This window comes from Emys orbicularis, chromosome 7 (genome assembly GCF_028017835.1).
Source record: "Emys orbicularis isolate rEmyOrb1 chromosome 7, rEmyOrb1.hap1, whole genome shotgun sequence".
Lineage (NCBI taxonomy): Eukaryota > Metazoa > Chordata > Testudines > Emydidae > Emys > Emys orbicularis.
The window spans coordinates 6,688,636-6,716,345 of record NC_088689.1 but is presented as its reverse complement, the minus strand read 5'-3'; the positions used below and the strand labels follow the sequence as shown (position 1 = coordinate 6,716,345).

The 27,710-nt window shown below is 47.2% G+C and overlaps 1 protein-coding gene across 1 annotated transcript in view; it reads right to left on the bottom strand.

The window, feature by feature from the left end:
- SORCS3 (sortilin related VPS10 domain containing receptor 3) overlaps positions 1-27,710 on the bottom strand; it is a 469,336-nt gene that overhangs the window by 142,289 nt on the left and 299,337 nt on the right. Inside the window, exon 5 of the mRNA XM_065407380.1 lies at positions 8,527-8,600. Coding sequence (XP_065263452.1) covers positions 8,527-8,600 — 74 coding nt within the window. The remainder of the gene's footprint in view (positions 1-8,526; positions 8,601-27,710) is intronic.

The following is a 27,710-nucleotide window of genomic DNA, read 5'->3' as shown; positions in this document are numbered from 1 at the left end:
CACAATAGCAAAAGCCACTGGCTTCCCCACCTTGTTCTAAATAACAACCTGCTAAGGGGAATAATTGAAGGAAACTCATCTAACCTACATTACTTAAAGGAACCTGCAGTGTAGCTAATAGGATACTCCTTCCTCATCTTAAGTTTTCATGTAGTTTCATGCAGGCTACACTTAACGATGGCGGGATTAAACTAAGCTCATTCTATAGAGGAGGCTCTGGGGAATACCAAGGGAACGAAAGGATGGGAGTTTCAATTTCTTCTCTTGCAGAGAATGAATTCTGCCACATATCGCTTCTGATGAATTGTCATTTTAGAGAGTTTGTTAATTTCCAACGGGCAGAATTCATAAAGAAGGATCTCCTTATCTTTCATGGCTGTTACTGAGTGACACAAATGGATCACATCTAAATGAGTTTAGGAACATCTTGTCTGTTTGGCCCTGATAAGAGACTGCTTACTACACAGCATGGGTCTGACTCGGTCTGTTAAATAGAAGAACTGTTGTCTAACTTAGTGATGGGCAAACTTCCAAAGGCTTCAGTAAGTTCAGAAAAGCTAATCAAAATCTATCTGAACCTTCTTGGTCTAGAAATCTCACACGGGAAATGTCTCTCGTGATATTCTGGCTACTTCCTAGTTGTAGTCAAACTGGAAACACCGCAAGAAGAGCCATGGCTTGTGGTTATGACCGAGGCTTTCAACCTAAAATCACCTCTGGGAGTATTTACATATTCTGCTTATTAAGGGCCGATTCTCCATCGCCTTGCTTCTTGTGTAGTCATTTACACCAATGCAAAATGAGTGTAACAAAGCTATCAGGCCAGAACTTCTGCAAGGAAAAGAATTGCCAGGAGCACACCGAGAAGGGAATTTGTTTACAAATCTAAGCACATGTTCTGGGATGGGGTTGGCGGCGGCAATGTTTGCCCAGTTCCAGTGAAAAGTAAGCCAAGATTTCCAAAAACAGGAGCCTACCATTAGAACTCTAAATCCTTATTTTATGTTGGATGTTCAAAAGTTCTCGATAGCGGCCTAGATCTGCTCCCATTGAAATCGAGAGTTTTACCAATGGGGACAGTTGGAGCAACACTGGTCACTTATGAAAATTCTACCCCTAAAACAAATGAAAAGAGTTGAGCAGCCAGGAACTCCCCCAGAAGTCAACTGAAAGCTACAGGGTGTTCACCACTCATGAAAATCGGCCCACTCAGGGCTTGTCTACACAGTGCGTTTGTCTGCACTAGAGAGATTAAATTCTAGTGCTCGCCAGCACGTTGCATACTGACTCATGTGGACCTTGCTGGCGTGAATTAAAAGTTCCCCGGTGCGTGCTAATGGAGAACTGTTTGAAATGGGACTACATTAATATGCACTAGAGAACTTTTAATGTGCATCAGCAAGGTCTACATGCACCAGCTAGTGCACAACACACTACTGTGCACTAAAATCTACTCCCTTCTAGTGCAAAGGCACCGTGTAGACAAGCCCTTATTTAGGAGCTTAAAGGGGCATTTAGGAGACTCTCTTTAGACTCCATTTTTGAAAATCTTGGCCGTAAACCTACCACACAATGACACGTATGAGAAACACACCAAAGCCACTGCTTTGGGCCTGGTCTCCGTGGGGCCAGCTGGCCTGTGTGTTTCTAGATTGCCTCATGTCTCCTGCTCAGAATCCATGCTCCCAGGCGGCAGCTGATGTGTGTCCCCCTTTGCCTGTGCAGAGCCAAGCTCAATGAGGTCGTCCATCAAACAAGAGTAGTGGGATAAGCTTGGACCACTTGGACTCAGAAACAGAGCAATTAACGGAGTGCGGTGCAGAGTAAAGAAAAGCTAAATCAGACAAAACAAGGAATAAGCCTAGATCTTGCCACCCAATGGCAGGTGTGGACTCTGCTGCTGTAGACACTCCGTCAGAACGGCCTTTGGTTTGCTCTGTCAAGCTCTGATGATCCCCATCTGCCTGAGGCAGATGCATTAATCAATGTATTAATTAAAGAGGGTTGGCTCTCCATGCCGCCTACTACAAATATCACCAAAGATCACCCTGGGACCCTCCACAGCCAAATCGCTGTCTCTCATGTACAAGCTGCCTCCATGCCAATATTTACCTCTGACCCCACACTCTGTGGTCTACAGAGCTACCTAGGGGAAAGGATGGCAGGGGGAGGGGCATACATCAGCCTCCCACTGCTCCCGCATGGCTCCGGGCAGAAAGGCTCCCTCTAGGGCAGTGAGCTGCCTCTCCCCGTGCGGCAGCTGCAGACAGGAGAGTCCCTGGGGCTATTGGGCCTGCACTGCCTGATCTCTCCCAAGGAGAACCCCTTGGAGATTTCCTCCCCAGGATCTTCCCACAGGACAGGCTCATCAGGCCTTCTGTTTTCAGACACATGGGTGTCCACACAGAGAGGATCTTCTGTGGGTGAGCAGAGTTACTCTAGATTACCCCGGGGGTGAATCGGAGCAGAACCTGGCCCCAGGAGCATGAAGTCCCTTAACAGATATCAGAAGGTAGTGCATTTCTGGGACCGTAATTCTTAGCCAGGGTAGAACTTGGGTCCTTCAACTGAAGGCAGCAAATTTAAAACCAATAAAAGGAAATATTTCCCATCCCCACCCACCACACTGCAGACTATCAGCCTGTGGAACTCAATGCCATGATATACCTCAACCAAGAGTTTAGCCAAATTATAAACCAAGGATTGGATATCTATATGGATGAGACCATCCAGAGTTATGTTAGTATTGATTTAATAGAAGGGATATAAACGCTCATGCTTCAAGATATACGGGAGGATTTAGGAAGGAAATTTCCTTATAGGGAAGTTATTCCAAAATTGCCCACTTCAAGTTTTCTTGCATCTTCCTCTAAAGTAGCTGGCACTAGCCATTTTTGGAGACAGGATATTGGAGGAAATGGACCACAGGGCTGATACCATATTGTCATCCCTGTGTTCCTTTTAGGAATTACATATGATTTGTACCATGGAGACTTATTTAAATGTATTTCCCCTAGCAATCACACTTGTTTCTTGTGGCCATTCTGCTTTCTTTGATAAAACAGCTTTAAAACAAGAAACCTATAGTACTTCTGAAAACAGCGTGGAGTACATGAGACTTTGTGAAAAAAAGATCTAAATGGGATTTAAAACACACAATATTTATCCCAGAGACCTGGCATAATGCATTTAAGAAGAACATCATAAAACTACATATTCATGCAACAAAAGTCTTTAAGTACTTTTTCAGTGCATCAGCTGCTACTGAGAGCTTGAACTGTTAGCGACTAACTCACATACCAAATTCCTTTTATTCTTAGGTTCTTATGTTACTTTTATAAATTGAAGCTGTTATTCATCTGAGAGGATAAAAATGCACCAGAAACCAGCAAGCATCTTTGTTTTTGGCCCTTACATAAACTGCAAACAACTTTGGTGTATTATCCAACCAGTGTTGTTGAGTTGTTGTGGGTTGGTGGTTGGTTTTTGGTTTGTTTTGGGTGGAGGGAGGGAGGGAGGTTTTTTTGTTTTGTTTTGTTTTTTTGCAGGCTTCCCAGATGAAACTATTTCTGCCAAGATTCTGCCCTGGGCCAAATTGGTTATAAAACCCTGGATCACATTTGCAAAATGGGAAATGTAGCAAAGACATAATCTTAACTGAAACTGACAACTTGATGTTCATTTCCAAGCGGTCTCTCCATAGCAGCCCCTGGATGGTTTCTCAGACACAAAAAGTGAAGTTGTTTCCTTTTCAGAGAAGCTTCGAATTCTCCTGGGTGCTTTCTCCCTCAAGTGCTGATTCATCATTACAGCAGTCACATGCCCCGACAGTCTAGACCCTACGTAAACAGAAGGCAGCTCCTCAGCTGGTATAAACAGGCATAGCTGCATTGATGGAGCAATGCCAATTTACACCTTCTGGAGGATCTGCCCTATGGCTTCTACCCCATCCCAAGCTTTCCTAGAAAGAGTCTCTCTCTTCCTATGTTTGGCTATATGGCAGATGATTAATGCGGGCACGCCTCCCACCAATAAACGCAGATGTCCACCAATTCCCAGCATGCTCACATCGGACTCGGTAATATCAATGTTTGTAATCCTATCACACTTTACCACGAACAACCCTTACAAGTCGGGGGAGGGAGGGAGCAGGAGGAGGAAAATGTCAAGTCTGTGAAAAAATGTGTATGGCCAAAAGGAAATAGAAAATAAATCTCCCTCCAAGGTTACTCTTAATATGCCAGGCACCATCATAAACATCTGACCACAATAATGCAAGAGTATTGGCTATGCTGTCTATACTGTATATCATATAAACTAGAGACTGGGAGGCAAAGTTTGCTCTGTGATGACTACAGCAGAGCAAGAGAATTAACAGTCAGGATACATTGGTTTGATTCCCCGCCCCCCATCCTGAAGCAGGATTAAGTATACCTAGACCAGGAGTGGCCAACCTGTGGCTCCGGAGCCACATGCAGCTCTTCAGAGGTTAATATGCGGCTCCTTGCACAGGCACTGACTCCGGGGCTGGAGCTACAGACACCAACTTTCCAATGTGCCGGGGGGTGCTCACTGCTCAACCCCCGGCTCTGCCCCAAGCCCTGCCCCCACTCCACCCCTTCCCCCAATGCCTCCGTCCCTTCCCCCGAATGTGCTGTGCCCTCCTTCCTCCCCCCTACCCTCCCAGAGCCTCCTGCACATGCAAAACAGCTGATCACGGCAGGCGGCAGGCATGGGGGGAAGAAGGAGGTGCTGGGGGCTGGATGGGGGGAGCTGACGTATTACGGTGGCTCTTCGGCAATGTACATTGGTAAATTCTGGCTCCTTCTCAGGCTGGCCACCCCTGACCTAGACCATCCCTCTCAGTACATGCCAGGTGCTGTTAAGGAAACATCACAATAAATGCAGGGATGGAATTATTCCTTTTATCATGTAGCATGAGGACAAAGTTATTTTAACTCAGAAATTTCTAATGCAGGGTTATTTAATAGTCAATTGACATTTCTAAAACTATGTTTTCTTAACGCTAGAATTGGCTGTAAAAACTCAAGTGATGTTTTCCCAGCACTATATAATGACACCATCTGGTAGTTAGCGATTAGTGGGTTTGCAAGAGATACACAATTTTTAAATGATCATTTTATTGCTGGCTAACGGATCAGGCATGCCAAGTAAAGCTCACCTTTGGTATGTCCAATAGGCCCTCATTGGACGATAAAACTGACACAGTCCCAGGGCTGTCCTCATTGGAGCTGGGGCATTTCCACTCCCCATTGGCCACTACAGAGAGAACTGAGAAGTGATCCACAGACATTTGCTTATTTCTAGATCTGAACCCAGATCATAAATTTTAGAAGCATTCGCCCCGCTCAAGTTATCTTCCTTATTCATACAACTCAGTCAGCATCTTCCTGATGGACCCGGGATAGAAGCTCAGAAGTACGGCCAAAAGGGCCCTTGCCACTGTTTCTGCCTCACCACAAGCAAAACAAGGACTGAAAATCTCACAATAAAGCCAGTTCTCATGAGACCATCGGACAAGCATCCACACTCTTGGGCGTTTGTCTCAAACAACCATGAACTCCCAATCTCAGGTACCTCTGCACAGCCGCTGGCCAACCACAATTCACCACTTCTCACTCCCAAAGGCCATGTTAACACCACAGTGAACTGGCCTGTGTATTTGGGCACTTCTGCCCTCTGCTGGATGGGCTCAGAACTGCTCATCTGTGTGTCACAGACCCTACACTGCCCAGAGATTCTCCTTTAGCTCAAGTGGCAGGGGCCAGTTTCACCCCTGCTGTGGAGTTAAAAATGACTGTGGGGTGGGGTGTGTGAGCGACAACCACAAAGTTCCAAGGTGGCTAGTGATTTGTTTTAGTGCCACAGAAAGAAGAGAAAGTAAAATCTGACAGAGGGAGAATGAGCAAAACAGCTGGTGCCTTTAGCACCATTTGTTATAAATTCAATATCGTTTCCCCTACTGCTTGTTAAAAACAAAGCAAAATCTAAGATAAGGGAGATCTGAAACGTTGCTCTGCAAAGAGAGACGCGTGTCCTATTTTCCTCCTATCCCTCCCCCACTTCCCTGCTGGCGTTTTCCATTCAGCTCCTTTGTAATTAGTGTACACTTCAGTGTCCTTTACAGACTGGGCGCATTCCAGGTATTGACTTTCTCAGTGCTTCAAATCTCCCTGTATCCATCGGAAACGCTGCACATGCTAAATCCAATGCTAAATCCCCCCCCCCCCCTTTCTGGCTGTTCCTGGTTCCAATTTGACAGTTTCGCCCAAATTATTTGATGGCATCTCTTAAGACCGCACAACAGAGGGGGGGTGGCAAATGACTAAATATGACAGGTGAAAGGGGGGGAAGGGGATCCCCATCAACTGCCTCCTATTCCTTGCTGCTCCCCAAGGTGGACAGTGGTAGAAACAAATGGCTCCACAGGGGAAGCGAATGCTGGGGCAGTGCCGAGAAAGTTTGCTACTTCTGACATAGACTGTGCCTTCCGCAAAGAGCATTTATTGCTGTGTGTGTGCTCTGAAAACACAAACAGGCCCTCCAGAGACAGGTGGATGGGAAAACAATATGTAGCTGTTCAGCTGACCAGCCAGTAAATGCAGGATACCTTAAGGAATTCCCTCTTTTAGGGATTTACTTGCCAACAGGATGAAGGAATTTATAATCCACTGAAACTTCTCTTAACCCTTTACTGACTGGTTTGTTTTTAGTCTCTCTGATGTCCCAGTATGGCCCCATTATTGTAGTGTTTGAGCACCACATAACCTTTAATGAATTTTTATCTCGCAAAACCCCTGTGAGTCAGGGCAGAGCTGTTGGCCCCATTGTGCAGATGGAAAACGGAGGCCCAGAGAGGCTAAGTGACTTGCCCGAGGTCACACGGGAAGGCTGTGGTCATGCACAGACTTGAAGCCAGGTCTCCCAAGTCCTAGGCTAGTGGACAACCACTGGACAATCTGCCCTCGCCCCCTTTTTGGTACCAAGGCCCTAATTCAACATAGCACTTAAGCAGGCACTTGCTTTTAAGCACAGGTTTAAGTCCCATTGACTTGAAGTGCTTAGCTGATTAGGGATGGGATTACTTAGTACTGTATAAATCACATGTTTTACTGAAGAAACTATTTCCCCGACATTTTACAGTGTACAAAACATGATGTGGGAATGGTTTTTTTGTATCCCTCCACCTGGAAAGGCAGGTGCCTTCGTTACCATGAATTCAACTGAACAAGGCTTAGAAGAAGCCATGACAACTTATAAAACTGAACTCAAATAGTCTCTCTTTACCTAAAAGTGCCACAGATTTAAAGGTGATTATCTCGGGCTGCTCCAGGGATACGGCCACAATGGAATATGGGGAACTCTGCTTCCCATTGCTACCAGCTCCCATTTTTAGCCCCATTGGGGTCCTGAGACATTAAAGACTTTAAAGCCATAAGGACATATGGAGGTCATATGTGGATACCTTTCCTCATGCTGAGGACCACCTTCCTTCCCAAGTTGTGCTAATCAATTCAATGAGACAACACGTATGATAAATTGCTATTACATAAGTAAGGGTATCAAAATCTAGTCCTTTATAACGCAATAGGCCAGACTCTCTGGGTTAGGGTGATTCATTCTACAAAACGGCAGGTTATAGTACTGCAAATGTGCGGTGGCTCTGGACAGTTGAAAGTGCTGCTACAAGTCAAGTGGTATCTTGACAAAGCTGCTGAAGATTTCACCATTTGATGCAAGAGGCTTATCCGAGCCATTAATAAAAGATTCGGAGGAGCCCAAATTCGCAACTCCTTCTAAGGACTAATGTAGGCATCTCTTTGTTGCTGTTACTTCACGTCTCCTGGAAGCTTCAAGTAACACAATCTGATGACTCAGCTTTTTACGCCACGGTGGAACACAAAGAGCAGCAGCGTATGTTCCTCTGAAATTTACAAGATCCTATATATTCGTGTTCTACCCACTCCACGTAGTAATAAAAAAAAACCCGCAAGCTCCCCAAGTTTCAGTGTGTTCCTTTCATTTTTTTTCTTCCCCACACACAGCTTACAAGCTCAGAACAACAATCACAGCTTGCAGCATAATAAAAAAGAACTCCAACAGCCAAGAGGAGTTATTATATTGCAGGGTTTCAATATCCCTGACCCTGGCATTACAATAAGGTGGCTCAAATCTTGCCCACTGTGCGAACAACCTAATTTGTTCTCTTGGAAAGTTTATCATCACTGGGATACTGCTGCCTCTGAGTGGAAAAAAAGCTTTCTTGCCACTCTTTCCTTCCCCCATGCAAAGGCTATGAATTAAAAACTCCAAACTTTTTTTAAAGAAACTCCTAAATCAATCTCAGGATTTTGGGGACCAAACTCATGAATTTTGAGTACCTGGGTTTGGCAGAACAGCAATAATTCTAGATTCTGGGCCCCTCAGAGCCTTCTTTGGTGTGTGATGAACATAAACATGCCATATTGTCTGCACAACACAAGAGGAGCTTGATGGACCACTCACCAGTAAAACCTGTTTGGAGTGATCCGCTCATGCATTAGCTGCCAGCGTCTTCCAAAATCCATAGAGCTATACATCTGAAAGACAAAAAGAAATGAACAAGAGTATAAATAGCAGGAAAAGGGGAGTGACTGTTGCCCCAACAGGGATTAAAATCATCTCCGGGCTCCCCGAGGTCACAGTATAGCTAGATTGATAATGCAGGGCTACATCATTAACTAAGGAGTATTGCAGAAAAGGATCTGGGGTTTACAGTGGATCACAAACTAAATATGAGTCAACAATGTAATACAGTTGCAAACAAAAGAGAACATCATTCTGGGATGTATTAGCAGGAGCGTTGTTAGCAAGATACAAGATGTAATTCTTCCACTCTACTCAGTACTGATAAGGCCTCAACTGCAGTACTGTGTCCAGTCCTGGGCACCACACTTCAAGAAAGTGGACAAATTGGAGAGCAACAAAAATGATTGACGGTTTAGAAAACATGATCTACGAGAAAATATTGAAAAAAACGGTGTTTGTTTAGTCTGGAGAAGAGAAGCCTGATGGGAGACATGATAACAGTCTTCAAGTGCACAAAAGATTGTTATAAAAAGGAGGGTGATAAATTGTTCTCCTTAACCGCTGAGGACAGGACAAGAAGTAATGGGCTTAAATTGCAGCAAAGGCGATTTAGGTTAAACATTAGGAAAAACATCCTGACTGTCAGGGTAGTTAAGCCCTGGAACAAATTACCTAGGGAGGTTGCAGTTGTTGAAGGTTTCTCAGAGGGTCAGGCGGCGACCCGGAAGTATAAAAGCTCGCCCTCACAGCTCAGTCAGGCCCCAGCCACCGGAGAGACCAGACGTCTCCAGCATAGCTCGTGACTGGGAAGACCCCACAGCCCAAGGCAGCCGCCAGGACTGGCCGGGCCTGCCCTGCGCCCGCTATCCGGGGGAGCCGCCGGGCCTGCCCCCGCTATCCGGGGGAGCCGCCGGGCCTGCCCTGCGCCCGCTATCCGGGGGAGCCGCCGGGCCTGCCCTGCGCCCGCTATCCGGGGGAGCCGCCGGGCCTGCCCTGCGCCCGCTATCCGGGGGAGCCGCCGGGCCTGCCCTTGCGCCCGCTATCCGGGGGAGCCGCCGGGCCTGCCCTTGCGCCCGCTATCCAGGGGAGCCGCCGGGCCTGCCCTTGCGCCCGCTATCCAGGGGAGCCGCCGGGCCTGCCCTGCGCCCGCTATCCAGGGGAGCCGCCGGGCCTGCCCTGCGCCCGCTATCCAGGGGAGCCGCCGGGCCTGCCCTGCGCCCGCTATCCAGGGGAGCCGCCGGGCCTGCCCTTGCGCCCGCTATCCGGGGGAGCCGCCGGGCCGGCTGATCAATCCCTGCCCTGACGAACCCATGGTCTTGGATCCCCCAGAGACCGACACCAGGACCTAGGTAGGCCCCAAGGGGGAGTGTGGAAGTAGCCCGGTGGCAGTCGACCCCAGTCTGGCTGCAGCACTGCCAGAGCCTATGTCAGTGTGTTGCGGCCAGGATCCCCACTGACTAAGCAGCGGGCCTTCTGCCGCTGCTAGGGCCCCGGGCTGGGACGCAGTGGAGTGGGAGGGCCTGCGTCCCCCCTGCCCCCCAACCCGTGGGTGGCAATCTCCCCCTCCCCAGGCCTGTTGAGGCTTGGGGCCTACTATTGTTGCTCAGCCCTGACTGAGGGCCTGAGCTCCTGACTCAGCGTTTGTTGCCCCGCCCTGACCTAGGGCCTGGGCTAAACACTCTTGCTTGTGGCTCAGCCCTGACTGAGGGCCTGAGCTCCTGACACAGTCTTATTGCCCGCCCTGAGCAGGGCCGGGCTTACCGTGTTCTTCTAGCTACAGCAAGAGCTGCTGAGGGAGACCCACGGCCGGACAAGTTTCCCCAACTCACCGGTGTGTAGTGAGCCGGTGTGGCGCCCCGCCACCCCGGAGAGGGCCGAGCCCCGGCAAACTCTTGTACAGAGCAATATACTTTTTTTTTATACAGTCCGAAATACTATGGTGACTGATTACATATACATTCCTAAAATTAAATTAGATTAAAAATAGATTAGATAGCTCAACTATGGAGGCATAGGTAGCAACTATAGCTGAAGTCACATTGTGAGCTGCATATAGGTAGGAATTAAATCCTTTCCTTATGTATGCAATACAATGTGTAATAGCCCCATATCTACAACTCTTAGGGCAAGGCCTACATCTTCAGAAAAACTAGAAGTCAATCTATTCAGTAAAAAGCAACAGAGGGTCCTGTGGCACCTTTAAGACTAACAGAAGTATTGGGAGCATAAGCTTTCGTGGGTAAGAACCTCACTTCTTCAGATGGTTGTTACCCACGAAAGCTTATGCTCCCAATACTTCTGTTAGTCTTAAAGGTGCCACAGGACCCTCTGTTGCTTTTTACAGATTCAGACTAACACGGCTACCCCTCTGATACTTGAATCTATTCAGTAGTATAGGCAGCTAACAATGGATCCTTTTTTAAATTTAAACTTGCAGTCTAATGTTTCATAGAATATCAAGGTTGGAAGGGACATCAAAAGGTCATCTAGTCCAACCCCCTGCTCAAAGCAGGACCAATCCCTGACAGATTTTTGCCCCAGATCCCTAAGTAGCCCCCTCAAGGATTGAACTCACAACCCTGGGTTTAGTAGGCCAATGCTCAATCAACTGAGCTATCCTTCCCTTTAGTTCCCCCTAGCTAATAAATGGGGGAGTTGTAGTAAGTCCAAAGTTTCCATCTAGCTCTAGACTAAATGCCAGATGTAGGCTAGTTTTATAAATATCCTATCCATCATCACAATCTATTCCCTTTCTATACAAGTCTACAACCACCCACCATCCAATTACTTAAAACTTACAGAACACAGGCAAGCTTTACTCCAGCCTTAAATCACTCAGGTTTGTAGGAAATACATCTGATTTTAAGAACTATCTATTAGCTTTAGTGTAAAGTAGACACGTAAGAAATAGCAGACTGTTTTGAACAGGGAGAAAATAATAAATTCTGTTTGACTAGAACACAATTATGTTGAACTTTGATTATAGAGAATGTGTGCATGGATAAGAAGTGTTAGTGAACTGTTTGTATGACAGGCAGAAGAGGGAGATATTACAGAGATAGAGAGACTATATATTGGTAATTTGAAAATTGTAGATCCTTAATGGAAAAATTTTATGGTTAGAGTTAAGGTTTTGTTTGAGCTCTGTTTTTGAGTAATTGGATTTGTGGACCAGAGGCAGGTCCAGTGGAAGGAATTACATCCTGGTGATGCGTAGGACAGAATTGTTGATATGCATTGTTATGTATGACTGTGAAGATAAGTAATATGCAGGAGCGGCAGAAGGTCCCTAAAAGTGTGGGGGGGAGGCATTGGGGTGGGAAGAGGCAGGGTGGAGCAAGGGGGGGTTGAGGGAAGGCGTCGAGTGGGGACAGAGCCTGGGGCGGAATGTGAGTCGAGCACCGCCCAGGAACTCAGGAAGTTGGCACCTCTGGAGATTTGGAAAATGCATTGATTTCCTTGGAGTCTCTATTTTCCTTTTTGTCCACAAGCACTTCTTTTCTTTCACAGGTCCACAACAGCATGGCTATGGACAGCACAGTGGCAATAAGCACCTCTCATTTGAACTACTCATCTGCCCTACAGTGACTCATTCAAAGAGCTTCTTTCTGTCTATCAAGTCAAGAGCCACAGACCAGCTGCTGTGTACTTTTTTTCTCTCCTTTGAATTAGATCTCAGATTGACTGATGGTAGAAGGATTAAATTGAATTTGTAGCCTTTAGGCAGCTTCAGATAAGAGATAAGAAGGATACTATTCATTTGGGGCTCTTTGGTTTATTTATTTCTCTCTTTATGTTTAGGGTCCACCATGAATGTTAACCAAGAGTAAATCATTGAGACGAGGGACTGTCTAGTAGTGGAAGAGACACAGCAAGCCACCGAAAGGTCTCTTTGGCCCACTTCGCTTCCTCACAGCTTGTGTGCCATTATTTATTGACACAAATATAAAGGTTAATGTTGAATTACTGAATAAAACGCAATAAAATAAAGGTTTTTGCAAGCCTAAAAAAAATCATGCAGGCCTGTGTCTTCTGTTCACCTTGTTTTGGGAGATCAGAGGTGCACTTTAGAAGCGATGACAAATTAAGTGGCGACTACAATAGAGAATAATTTGCCCTGAGGTTTTATACAGGGTAAAGAAAGAAAATCAGGTCTGTTTGGTGCAAACTTATATATATATATATATATATATATATATAAATTCTCCCACATCCCTTTAACAACTAATATAGTTGGCACTTACACCTCCCCTTTCATCCAAAGAGCTCGGGTCATTTTACAGACAATGATTAAACCTCAAAGCATCGTGGCCCAGATGCCCAAAGCTATTTAGGCACCTACCTGCCACTGAGCCTCCATGCATCCAACCCTGTTCAAGCCCATGCTGAAATTTAAGTGCTTTGTTGAATAGGGATAGACTTGAGCACATGTCTACCTGGTTCTCTGAACTGGACCTTTGTGAGGTAGGGCAGTATCATTCTCCCAGTTTTACATACTGGTTTTGATCACCTGACACGGGTTCAGAGAGGTTAAATGACTTGACCAAGGTCCCACAGTGACTCAGGATGAGACCCTGAAACAGAAGGCAGGAGTCCTGACTCCCAGTCATGTGATCTAAGGCCCAGATTTTAAAAACAAACCAACTCAGCACCGAGCAGCCACCACTGGGGAACCTAAATGAAGTAGCCACATTTTCAGAGCAACTCAGCAGATCCCATTGAGAACAACAGGGGCTGAAGGGTGCTGAACACATTGGAAAAATCTGACCATTTCCTTTAGGTGCCTAAAATGGGAGCTGAATGTTAAAAAAATAAATAAATAAATAAAAATTGTTCCTCAACTCACAGTGTAGTCACACCTAGCAGGACCACACTTCACACTCAGAAATCCCAATACTGGACACGTCACACCTACGGACCCCGACTGTATGGTGCTGCATTTCATAAACAGCAGAGCAACCCAGCGTAGAATGCGACAAAGACTCCTGTGGCACCTTATAGACTAACAGACATATTGGAGCATAAGCTTTCGTGGGTGAATACTCACTTCATCAGCGAAGAATGAATCATAGAATATCAGGGTTGGAAGGGACCTCAGGAGGTCATCTAGTCCAACCCCCTGCTCAAAGCAGGACCAATGCCCAACTAAATCATCCCAGCAATTCTGTGCTAAATGTTCTGTGTCAAACAATGTGTCCCCTCAGCGGGCCACCTCCTCAGCTGGTGTCAATTTTACTCATCCGGTACCAATTCTGCTCAAGTAAGTATATTTGGTATACCAACAATTAGAGAGGTATTCTGCTCCCTGGGAAGAGGGAGGTTTGGCTGGCATACCCAGAGAAGGGGGAGAGCCAGAAAGGTAGGAAAGACTCAGGAGAAAAGCAGCAAGGGATAAGATAGGGCAGACCTTGGCTGCTGTGTAGAGGGTCCCTGAGCTGGAACCCAAGTAGAAGGTGGGCCCTGGTTCCCCTACCAGCCACTGGGGAAGTGGCACAGACCAGGCAGTGGAGAGCAGACTGCCCGGGACAGTTTGCCCTGAGAGACTATGATACCATGGAAAGGGAGGACCATAGTGGCCTGGTCGAAAGGCCAAGTCACAAAAAAGGAAGCTGAAACTCCTGGAGCAAGTGGGGCCGCAGGGCGAGACAGGACAGGTGAAGAGGCCACAAGAGGAGGGTGCAGGGGATAATTCCCAGAGCGGCCAGGAGGTGGCTTCACCTGCGGTGAGTGAACCCCACGACAAGGGGGCTTTATCCTCTGTGTTTTGGAGCACACGGTGCACGCTGGCAGTGCTCTGTAAATAACCATGTCAGCCGTTTCAAAGGAAGGAGGGATTGTTGTTTTCCTCCAGCCAAATTCCACATGAAAAATGTCACCATCACAATTTAACAAAGCAGAGTTTCAGGGCCCAAGTCGTTTCCTTTTTGTTTTGTCTCCCCCCCCTCCCCCATTAAATCATGCAAAATTACGAGAAGCTGATTTTGTTCATAATGTGCCCACCCGCTTCAGAGCGGAAGTGGGATGCTCAGACACTTTTGAAATTCTTCTCCTGGAGAGAGGGTGGGAGAGTGAATGATGAGAAGAAAAAAAAACGTTTACCTGCATACGTGCCTCCTTCCCATATAGACACATATGTTCTTTGTGTGCCGGGAGGAGGAGCAGGGCAGAATAGCAAAATGGAGGCTGCAGATGTAACTGAAGATGGAGGAAAGAAAAGCAAAGCAGCCATGGCTTGGATGCATTTTACCTTGTTTATCACAGTAAGAGGTGCATTGGAAATGCATGGATAGGAGTGGAGTTTTCAGCATCGTACTAAATACACAGGATGTGGGAATAAAGATCGCTATGGTATATGTAGGCATTCTTGCCCAAACACAAGGGTAGAATCAGGGCCAGAAACCCTAAGCAGGCGGGAAGAATACATTTCCAAATAAAATCAGATGTTCTTTCTTAGTAGGAAACCAGGTGATGAAGTGGCCAGCGCAAACATCTGGAGAGAATCCATTCAAAAGAGTTCTGACCAGCTGCCAACCCTGGAGCACAATCAGATCTGGCAAAGCCTGATATCAGATAAAGCATGCAAGAACAGCAGGACTACGTGCACTTAAAGTAATAATTTATGTATTATACACATAATTAGGCTTCCCACTAGATGTAAATACAATCAGCTGATTGCAGAAAGCTGAGTTCATATCAGTCCAGTGGGCTCTTTCTAGAAGGTGTCGGCTTTACAAATAACATCAGAGCAAGGGAAAGAGTAACGGAGGCTGGGGATAAAGATAGAAGAGGGGCACCTCTTTGCTGATAATGAAAAGACTGGAACAATTTTTTGCTGCTACTATTTTTGAACCTTATGCTGCTGTGGTGTTCCTACTGCAAGTGATGGTGCAGCGGGTCCCATTAAGATGCGGGTTTGAGTTCTCTAGCTTTGCTCGTGATAGCATTAGGGGCTGCCACTTTTCTGACTCTGTCCACCTCTGTCAAAGTAATTATGCCATAATGCGATGCCATTGGTATCATGATACTGAGACGGTGTAAAACAAATTTTGGACCATGTTTTAATAACTGAGGCCTAGAAGGCCTACTTTAATTGTTAGCCTAACTGGTAACAAAATGGGTAAAGGTTCATGGATTGTCACAAGGGTTTGTTATATAAAACTGCTTAAGAGAGGATATGAGGCGAGACAGAAAGACTGAATTAATTTGAATAGAAAGGTCATGAGCAGTAAATAAGAGAAGTAAAGAATCAGAAACCAAGTGAGCCGAAATTGGTATGTCAGAAATTAGGGCTAATTGGCAGACAAAATAACAGGAGGATGCATCCCATCAATAGCTCAGTGGTTTGAGCATTGGCCTGCTAAACCCAGGGTTGTGAGTTCAATCCTTGAGGGGGCCACTTAGGGATCTAGGGCAAAATCAGTACTTGGTCCTGCTAGTGAAGGCAGGGGGCTGGACTTGATGACCTTTCAAGGTCCCTTCCAGTTCTAGGAGATGGGATATCTCCAAGGGCTGGTCCACATTACCCGCCCAATTCGGCGGGTAGAGATCAATCTTCTGGGATCGATTTATCACGTCTCATCTGGACGCGATAGATCGATCCCAGAAGCGCTCCCCCGTTGACTGCGGAACTCCTGCTCGCCGAGAGGAGGAAGCGCTGTCGACGGGGGAGCCTGCCTGCGCCGTGTGGACCCGAAGTAAGTAAATTTAGTTCGATATAGGAAATGTCGACTTCAGCTACGCTATTCTCGTAGCTGAAGTTGCATTTCCTATATCGATGACCTGCCCCAAGTTAACCTTTTTGGGCCCCTTAAAAAAGAGACTTTGAAAAGAAAAAAAAAAAGTTTACCAGCACTGCGAGTGCAACAGAAGGATTGTTGCCGTGACACCAGAGTTTGATGCTCCAGTAGAGATGTAACCCACACACCGCCTGAGTGTGGTGTTTTGTCCCCTCAAGTGGCACTGAGACCACTGAGAGGGAGAGAGAGATATTAATGAGTTTGCTCTAACGCCTTAGCTAAGGGCCATATGGCTTTTAGCTCCTGCAGCAGAGGCTCATGCATTTAGCTCCAAAAGTCCCAGGTTTGATCCCGCTCACGGACCACCAGGGTCTGTCGCTGTTACAGAGACACTTGACCATCATCACTGCACCAGCAAGGACCCCAACATGACACCGGTGAAATCTTGCTCAGTCTTCCCTGCTATTCTCCTTCTCTCTCTCTCAGCTCTTCACCTAATCCTGAAATCAACTGTACTGCACATGGTGAGATGAGATGGCCCATCCAGCTCTGGCTAGCCTCAGAAGAATCAGTGAAGGAGAAGGAACCTGACCAGACCAACCAGATGATGTCTCTGGACCAGCGAGGTGAGCCAGGGTCCAGAGCAGCAGCTAGCGTGGCTGACTAGTCAGCACAAAGCATCCATCTGTGACTGACCAGTCACCCTTTGCCCGTGTCCTGAGAACATCAACAAAAGCCATATTTCCCCCATCTTTATTACCTCTCTTCTGTGCCTGTCTGTTTTGTCTAAAGCAGGAAAGTGACTATCATTCCCGATTCAGAATTGAACACCAGAACTAACCCTTTCCTCCCCACCGAGAAGGACTGTTTCACTGAATAAGAGACGTTAACCAATATTCACTGCATCCAAAAAGGGACTTTGATAACGCTTATTTTGCACAATCAATTTCAGTTTCAATGCTCTTTGCCTCATTTTGATTCTTTTCCTTTAATGTGTTTCAATCAATACATTTCTAACCTTTGGCATGAATTTTATAGTGTGTTTACCATGGTACTAAGCAGGCTGAGGACTCTGTATACCAGATCCCACACCTTGTTTAACACTGTTTCATGCTGGACAGTGACTGGGTTATGTTAACACCTTTAGCACATATATTCCATCTAAATTAATACAACTATACTTAATTTTCCTACAAATTAGGAGGTGAGACAGAGCAATGGAAAACAAGAGCCATAAATATGGAGTCATCTTAGATAGGGCGTACCAAGGGAGAATCCCTTGAGATTGATGCCTGGAGATGCACTTCTACAGTTCCCTTTCAACCAAATAGCATGAGATGAAGAGCGTCCCCAGCAAAGGACAACAGAGGCCAAAGTTCAGCATTTAGCAGTACTTTGCACTTCTATTCCATGTTCTATCCAAGAACTCTTAGTCCCCTACAGGGAACAGTACTACTATCCCCATTTACAGATAGTAATTATATGATTTCCCAAGTCTACATAATAATTCTGCGGATCTCACCAGTGTAGCATTCCGCCTCTTGATCGCCTAATGTCTCTTTTCAACAGACAAACACTGAAATTCAAGGAAATCTAGGCAAGTGAAAATACTTGTTTTCCACTGCAAATCTCCCCCATAATATCTGCATCAACCCAGGGGGTGCTGTCTGGATATAGTGGAGAAAATCTCAGAATAACACAAAAACAAACTAACTCATTCGTAGCCAGAACTGGTGGTGGTGGGGGGGAAATCAAAATGTAGGGGTTTGGTGTGGTTTTAGGTCAACATTTCCTTGGAGCTTTCCCTTGCCTTTCCTTGGAAACTTGCAAAAGTTTCACCTGTTTCTGTGTTAATAGCTAAAAGGATGAAGTTAGGAAAGGGGAGGGACTGAGGCTGTCTGCTAATGCACTGTAAAGTCCATCCCTGGAGAGCAGCTGAAAACCCAACTTTAATGAGAATCAAAAAATCACAAACACTTTTTAAGTGTGAGAACACAGAGTACAGACATCTGTGTAATGTAACTGCAGGAGGCAACATGGCGTCGGGGGAGGGAAAGGAGCATCGCATGATAAATTCAAATCGCAATGAAAAGGGTTCAGTAGATGACAGAGAGGAGCTTCCGCGAAAGGCAGATGTACCTGTTGGATACCACAACAGAAGCATTTTGCAGTGTCTTAGAACTCTATTCTAAATGGAAGTTCCCTGCTCTATCCACTGCAAAGGCAGAGTGATTTTTTTCCTCATAAAAACTAGACATAGAAAAGCTCTATTAAAGTCTCCATTAGGCAAGAAATTTAGGACTGGGTAAAACATAGCAAAATATACTGCAGGAAATAACTGTGCTCTAGTAGGTGAATGGATGTAATGAACCAACTGGGTTTCTTTTTCCATCTTTGATTTCTACCATGTGGTTATAACATAATATCTATCTCATCCCCTGCCAATGCAGGATTGCTTCCTAGAGACTGGTTTTCCTGTTCCCTGCAATTCCCCAGCCACTGAATCCACTGCTAGTTTACCATCCTTGTCAGCTTCCAAAGAAATCCTTTTCTCTCTTTCCTGCATTTCCGATACCAGCAGTGCTCCCCTCCCAGACAGAAGCTCCTGTGACCCAGGGACAGAAAGGACTAAGCAGAGAAGGGAAGAGGGAAGGAATTGAAACCCTGCTGCTCAGGGAGAGATCTGCTCGCACCTGAGAGGGCCAAGCGAGCTGTTTCTCTCTCACTGGGTCTTAATAAACTAGACCCTTAAGAGAGGGAATGTTACCCAAAGCACATGTATGTGTACATTCATTGGCGAGTCAGAAGGGACACTGAGGCCTGGATAGCATAGACCAACCTTCTTCCAAGCAGTAGCAGCTGATTATTGTCTCACAGACGAGCATATTGTCCAGGCCTGTTCCTTCCAGTCCCACTCATGGAAATATTTGTTCACGCTACCCTGCCTTGTTGATTCTAGATCTGAAATTTTAACATGCCTCCTGACCCGGTGAGGAGCAAGATGAAAGCTCCCAGCTTCGCTAATATCTTCTCTAGCCTCGTTGGCACTGGAAATTACTGTTTAGATAGAGCTTCTTCGACTGGCTTCCCTGCTTTAACAATAAACAAAGCCCATAAATAATCCTCCTTCCAAAGAATCCAAGCCAAGGGATTCTTGTGACAGCAGCTGGCAGAGCTGAGAGTTGAGAAAAAGCAAATCTACAGGTGTCCTACTTATGGTCTTTGTTTACATGGAATGATTAAAAAAAACTAGTAACTGTGATGAAAACAAGTGGACCAATTTCTCGCTCCACTTTGAATTGTTTTTCAGTTGATTAAGGACAATGTCAAGAGCCTTTGTTATAGCCAAAGTTCTCTCCCCTTATCACAGAGCAGCCAGCTTGCCTTAGGAAGGGACTTTCAAAGGAGAGAGAAGGTTTGTACAGACTAAATCATGTTGAATTGCCACCTACTTCCTGGGTTTGTTACATGCTTGAGAGTCAGAGTCTCTTTGTTGAAAAGGGTTTTACAAACTTTCTGAGCAGAGATAGGCACAGATGGAACAAGTGGATGAAATTCTATGTCCTGTGTTATACAGGAGGTCAGGCCTGATGATCTAATGGTCTCTTCTTGCCTTAAAAAGCAATGATTTGAATATCCCTAACTTGGGGGAGGACGTTTTGATCTAAATCCAGCTCAGAACTCAACAGCTCAGGCCCAATCTCTGTTAAAGCCTGAAGCCTTAGAACATCCCTGACACCCTGACCAGAACTTATGGGGAGTTTGTTCCATATTTAAACTGCAGGGATCAAACCCAGGTCGACTTTACAGGGAAAAGGGATTGGTTTAAGGTTATGCATTGAAGTCAAGTTTCTCTTGGGAGTTTTGGTTTGAAACAGGTGTGTGTGTGTGTGTGTGTGTGGTTGGTTTTGCTTTAGATTTGGAGTTTGTTTGAACCTGAAAATTCAAAGCAACACCTGGTCAGGAGGCAGGGGCAGGAAGAATGGATGGTGAACCTCATGTGGATTCAGGCTGGAGAGAAATGTTCATACAAATGCCTGCACACCTCAATATCTCCTAACACTAACTGGGACTGAGTATTACACCCAGCCAGAAATCTGCTGTGTTTCTCCTGACTCGATTGTAATGTCTTTGTCTTTCTACAAATGGATCCATTTTTGTTGGAATAAGAGATCTAGCCTCACCAAGCCCCTCGCTCTGTCTACAGTGATGTGTGCTATAGAAAATCCTATGTGGAGATGGATGGATAAACAGAGCATTCCCCCAGGTGACCCTTCGCAGTCTTTCCTTACACCAGCAGATTGGCCCAGGAACCTTCCATATAGCTGCTGTGTTCCATGCAGCCTTTCCCTACACCATCAGCTCTCACTGGACCCCTCACTGCCGCCCCCGAGGCTGAGAGTGTCATGAACAGGCCCAAGAGGTTGCAGGTGCAACCATTCTCCCTTGCGTTATAGCTGGACAGGAGTGGGGGTCCTGAACCTTTTTTTCTGGTGTAACATGGGGTGGGTAAGAATATGGAAAAGGTCAAGAACCACTGCAGCCCAGTTTAGCAGGGGTAGGTGTTTGCTCTGAAGCAATCACAAATTTAAGGGCGATACCGTCGTGTCCAATCGCATGAAAACCCGTATTTAACATCTCACCATCCCAATGAAAGTCAGGCTCTCCTGATTCCACAAGTCCGATCAATGTAAGTGCATTTGAGAGGGTCCTTCAGCTTCAGCAGACACGTTGTTATCCCCCTGCGGTACAGCACCGAAGGTGTATTCTGCAAGAATCAGACGGCCGCATAGCCTTCCACAAAGATTGGGGCTGCTGCTCCCATTCCCAAAGCAAAAAAACCCCAAAACTCTTTGTCGGATTCAGGGCACGTCTACACTGCAATCAGAGGTGGGACTGCAGCACATGTCACTAGAGCTAGCCACTCACGTACATACCCAGTGTCCCAGGAAGGCTTGTACAGTCTGTGCTGCTGCTGTTTCACTGCTACTGTTATAGATCAAAGCTAGTTCTTGTACATCTACAGGTGCTGTAGTCCCACCTCTGATTGCAGTGTAGACATTCCACTGACTCCCATCCAGGGAGAATTCACCATCAGCACCATCGCTGTGTGACAGAAAAGGATGATGTGTATCACATACGTACCCACACATACACACACTCACATAGGGTCAACAAAACTAGTCAAGGGAGAACCTTAAATATTTCAGTCGTTCTGTTCAGATGACAATCCAAACATCTGGACACTTCTCCAAAGCTTATCTGAGCCTTTTGGCATTGAAATTTGGACTGGAAATCGCTCAGGGTTTCCGGTATTTCTTGGTCCTGATCAAAGGGAGTTTACTAAAGAAAGGCAGAATGGTTCAGTGGTTAGGGCACTAGCATGGTACTCAGGCGATCTGGGTTCAACTCCGTGCTCTACTGCAAGTTTTCCATGTGATCTTGGGCAAGTCATTTAGCCTCTCTTGTGGCTTGGTTCCTCATCAATAAAGTGGATAATAGCAGTGCTCCCCCTCACAGGGGTGTTGTGACAATAAATACCTTAACAATTGAGGCGCTGTGGTAAAAGGGGCCACGTATATACCATTGAGAGAGACCACAAAACTAGCCTCTCTCAATGATATTTTGCTGCTTTTATTTCTGTTTGAAACCAGAGATTGCATGGAAACAAAACAACAACAAAGAACCCAGACCCATCAACAACCAAACGAATGTAGTTGAATTTTTAAGTTGTCATTATAAAAGCTTTGGGCCATTTTGAGTTGTGGGGAAAGCTTTAAATTAGACGCTGCTCCTACTTTACCATAATTGATATGCCCATACCTCACTGGCACTAACTGGTGCAAGACATTTCATACCACACACAAAACTTGTGCCTCTATATTTCTCCAGAATGACTCCCAGTCAATATAGCAGATTGCAGCATGGGAGATGGGTATGTTCATCCCATCTCATTCTTCAGGTCTTCAGTGACAGAAAGTACCAAATCCTTTACCTCCTCCAGCATCTGGAGACAACTGGATGCTGGGTATTCATAGCAGGATCATTACTGCATGACAATGTCTATAGAGGAAAAAGTGAACACATTTCAGCAGATGTTTATGGAGGCCCTGCCCCAGTTTCCAGGACAGGGTTGTTTGAGAGAGAAAAGAGCCTCACAAATTCCCTGATGACGGTGGCAAGACAAGGCCAACAAAGAACAAGAAAAGGTAAAGCAAGGTGATTTCCATGGCTGACGTGAGCAAAGCCCAGCAACACGGAGTAATTCCAGCTGCAGGCAACACCACACAGAGCTTCTCACATCCAGAACAGGTGTCAAACCAGCAAAGAGCTTCTGAGATCCAGAATCTAGAACAGAATGTCAGGGATTGAGAACAGTGAGGGGGCAGTGCACAGAACGTCAGGGATCCAGAATACAGAGAGAGATAGCAGGACGTGGAGCTTTCCAGATCAAGGATCCAGGAGAAAGGGAAGTAAAAACAATTGCTAGTAAAACTTCACCCTTTGACAGGCCAGAACTCCTGGAACAACACATCCAGTTACACCTAGCAAAGGGCTGTGTAATGCTGCTATCTCCCACAGCAACTGCTTCAGTTTCTCTTTCTCCATAATCAGCACGTCTTTGAAGGCTGCCAATTCTTCTCTCCCCAACCAGCTCTTCCCAGTTTAAACGATCAGCAGGCAGAGTTTGGGACAAGGGCTATGATAATCAGTTCCAGTGACTCAGAGGGTGTATCCGAATGGGCCACGCTGTTCATCAGCCTGCCAAAAAAACGCAAGCTCTCCAAGCCAGGCAGAAGGGCCCTAATATTTCCCTTTGGGATCTGCCCCCTCGCCTCCCTCCATTGCCCTCTCCTGTTTAAACATCCCAAAGTTTAACAAAGACAGGAAAGAAATAGAAACTATATATCTAATGGTAAGATTTTTCCATTTAAATGTGCTTTATTGTATGATGTATTCCTTTAATTAAAGTGTGAGCATCTGGGTGCATTGGTTACCATTATAGAGCCATTCCTCATGTTTATTGAGAGTAGGTCTGGATGGAGCAGAGCAGGGTGAGCTCACGCATTAGCCGGAGTGGGATGTAAAGCTACAGCAGCGTTGCTTGGGAATACCACACCATTTTTCACTCCGCTGGTGGGATCAGCAGCAGGGTAACCGCTGCTGGGCTGAGGTTCGCCTGGCCTGAACCGGCCCATGCGGACTGGAAAATGTAGGGGGGGGGGGGTGTTGTAGGGGCTCAAAGCCGTCAAAACCTCCCCTCTGCCAAGAAGCCTCCTTTGTGAGCAGCACAGCATGGAGACTGTGTATTGCTGGCCTGCAAGGGGTTGTGACCAAGGCCACCAGAGATTCCACATGTCCACTCCACAACGTCCATGGTGGGGATGCTATGGAGGGGTGTTCGGGTTCTAAGATGGGTTATTTAGGTGATGAACTGATCCAACTTAGCATGTGTATTGCACACTGGCAGAAGATGCAGCAGGGTCTGCCCTGCAGTTGGAGAAGCATCTTGCTTAAGAGGAGAATTTGGTTGGGATTGTATCAGACTTAGCTCTTGTCACCTCTTGAGTATGAGTGAGCAAGCAAAGGCATCCTCTTAGCAGGCTGTCTGAGAATGGGCTGCACCTTATACACAGGTGCACCGGTGAATTTGTACATTCCACGTACTTGCTGCTGTTTTGGGGAGCTTTGAGTACACATCGCATCCCCAACATACCCTGCTCCATACCCCGCCCCTCCCTGCATACACACACACACGCCTTTCTTGGTAGAAGAGACCTTTTCCATCTCTCATCATACACAGTACCAGAGAAAGCCATGAAAAACCTCCAGGACTTGGCTTTGCTCGGAGATGTTAGCAGGTCGTAGGCTGAGAGGTTTGAGAGCAAAAATGCATTCAGGAAAGGGTGACTGTAGCGATGCGGCGACTCACCGGCACGGCGCCTCCTGCTGGACGTCCAGGGAATTAGCTCGCCAGCCTCCAGAGCGCTCTCTGTCGGCCGGTGTCTCGCCTGTCGCTGGCCCCCGTGTCCCTCCTGGACCCCGGTGCCCCTTTTCCTTGGGAGCTGTCCCGTGGCCGTACCCCCCCAGTCTCTGGGTCTCCCCTCCCAGGGGAACCCCCAACCCCCTATCCCCACCTCGCCTCAGTATATGGCTACTGCCAGTCACTGTCTAGCCCCCACTCACTGGGGCAGACTGCAGTGTACACGCCATTCATCACTGGCAAAGGGGTGGTTGGGCCTGCTGCCTTTGCCTACCCTTGGCTACCCCTCTGTAGCCCCAGTACCTGTTCTGGCCTTGATCAAGGCCTTCAGCCTGGGGGTTCTCCAGGCTGGAGCTCCCCAGCTCCTCTAGCCTTTCCCCAGCCCTGCTCCACTCTAGGTACCTTTGTCAGCTCCCAAGCAGCCAGGCCCTTCTCCCTCAAGAGCTAGAGAGAGAGTCCTTCAGCTCCTGGCTTCCCTGGCCTTTATAAGGCCAGCTACAGTCCGATTGGGGCGTGGCCGCAGCTGTGACTGTTTCCCAAATCAGCCAAGGCTTGCTGCTTTCCCCAGCAGCAGCCCTCTCGCAGCCTCAGCTCTCTCCCAGGGCTGATTTCAAGCCCTTCAGGGCAGGAGCGGGTGACCACCCCGCTACAGTGACATTCCTCTTTCATTTGCACGGTTGACACTCAGTGGCAAGGGGAGGATGCGCACGTCTGTCAGGAATTCAGCTGCCTCCTGGCTCAGATGCCTTGCAAGCCAATGAGCTCAGCTGGGCCCAATACACCTGCACTATGTGACCGTGCTCCCTGGCTGGACAGACGGGCCAACTGATCACCTTGTCAGCCCTGTAGCCACAGGGGCTGCTCCATGCATTCCATGCCCGCTGCTGTGCCAGACCTGCTTCCTGTCCATCGCTTGCTCCACCCTTTACCTGCTCCGCTCCAGCCCTAGTCCCTGCCTGCCTCTGAGTCCTAACTCCTGCCTGTAACCACTGGCTTGTCTCCTGACCCCGACTCCGGCTCAAGCTCTGCTCTTCCGTTCTCTTCAAGCTCCTGCCCCCGACTCCAGCACCACCCTGGGGTTCTGTTCTGGCTCCTGACTCCTGGCCCTAACCCTTGGTTTGCCTCCTGACCAAGCCTCTGGTTCTTCCCTCTGATTCGACTCTAACCACTAGTGCAGACTCTTGCTCCCACCACCAGGTCACACTGCCTACCTTTGGGTGTCTGACAATGCCTAGAATGCAGTGCTGAGTTCTGGGCATCTCGGTGCCAGAGAGATTATGCCAATTTGGAGGCAATTCATAGAGACAATAAAAATGACCCAGGAAGAGAGAGTCTAAGTGCTGAATATCTAGCACTTGGCCCTGGAGAATTACAGGGAGCTACACGTCTCCAAGTATGTGACAGGTATAAACACCAAGGGAGGGGAAGAAGTGTTTAAGGTGCACAATTAGACGTAATGGGATACAATTAAGAGGAAGAAACTTTTTTGGCAAACACCAGGAAAATAATCCAAATGGTAAAATCTATTAGACTGCAGAGTCGTCTCCCCTGCCCGATTTTTGGAGCCAATTTAAACTGCCATTGACAACGCAGTGGAGACTGTGCCCCACAGAACAACGTTGCGCTGGTGAGAAAGTAGGGGCAAAGGGCCTTTCCCATCTCTACTTTCAATGACTGTTCAAGACTATCCAGGATAGGTGCGATTTTCATACGCATTTTGCAATTTCTCCATGATGTGCTCCCTGGGGACAAAAAGACAAATTCTCAGCTGTGCCTTCTAAGAGGTGCAATACAAAAGGAGCAACCCAGAAGGAGGGAGGGCAACGGCAGCTCTTGGCCACATTTAAATCACTCTGAATCTGCCTGCTGGGTAGATACACTTACTTATGGCAGCAGCTGCTTACGAGCCGTAACACTTAGTACTATGGCCAAACCCCCTCATACGTCTAACATCCCCTACACTGGGGGCTGATGGGGTGAGGGAGCAGCAGGGCCGGTGCTACCGTTAAGGCGAACTAGGCGGTTGCCTAGGGCGCCAAGTTTTGGGGGCGCCAAAAAGCAGTGCCCCCTAATTTTTTTTTTACAGCGTTCCTCCCTGAGCGCGCGGTCGCTGCTTCACTTCTCCCGCCTCCCAGGCTTGCGGCGCAAATCAGCTGTTTGACGCCACAAGCCTGGGAGGAGAATTAGAGGGGGCGGCGTGCTCAGGGAGGAGGCGGAGCAGAGGTGAGCTGGAGTGGGGAGGTGCCGCATGGCTCCCCGGGCCGGGGGGGTGGGGAGCTGCCGCGGGGGTGCCTCAGGGCGGGGGGGGGAGCTGCTGTGGAGGGGGCGCAAGGTGGAAGTTTCACCTAGGGCGCGAAACTTCCTTGCACCGGCCCTGGGGAGCAGTGTGAAGACATGTCCGCTGCACATCTCTTGCATTGGAAGGAATTCTTCTTGGGCTATTGTGACCCCTTATGGTTCCTGTTCGCAATCAGAATGGTGATTAGCATCTGAGGCAGAGGCCAGGAACTGAATCAGCAGTTTTAAGGACCAGATCCAAGGCCCCTTGATGTTAATGGGAGTCTTGTGCTAGCCAAGATAGACCAGGCGGATTTGCCAGGATGCAGTTTGTGCTAGTGAAATAACTTCGTTTGTACTTAGTGAAGATAGTAAAAAAAGGAATTAAGACCTTGGCTAATTAATCAACTATTTGGCTTCCCATGAAACTGATGAAAATGGGTCTTTATATCAGCTGCAGTGATCGTCTCTGAAAAAATAGCCCTGGCACCATCTTCTAAAATGCATTCCTTTAGCCTTTTATCTTAACCTTGCTACGACATCAGAGACGCTAAAGATTAGAGAGACCCCCTTTCCTCCCCAAAATCTGGATTCAATGGACAGGTCCACTCTCCAAAGCAAGCTGGCTTGTTCAGCTCAAATTCTCCCTTTGTCCCAGGATGAGTCCGGTCTCCAGCAGGGACTGTACAAACTGAAAGAGAGGTTCTCCAAAGCTCTCCTTATTACAGTCCTTATTTACCCTCCTAAGGGGGCAATTCAATCAGTAAACTCAGCCAAATATCCCCTTGGCAATCCATGCATTGATGATAGATGCCGACGGAAGGCAAACGCTCTTGTCTACATATAGTCTCTCATGCACACACACGTGCAAAGCCAGGCCAGAGCTCACATTTAGGATGGATATGCAGCTCTGGGAAAGCTAATGAAGATGTCGTTTCCTAAGCCCTGCCCACTGACTAGTATCCCGGAGAGCAAGAGTTGGTGTTATCCTCATACGTGTCGCACATTTTTATAACGATTCCGACTACCAGATACCAACTATGCACCGGAGATTGACACCGCCACCCCACCCCTTGTAAGCGGTGTTTACACAAGGAACCCAAATGAGCAGTGGAAGGCTGCAA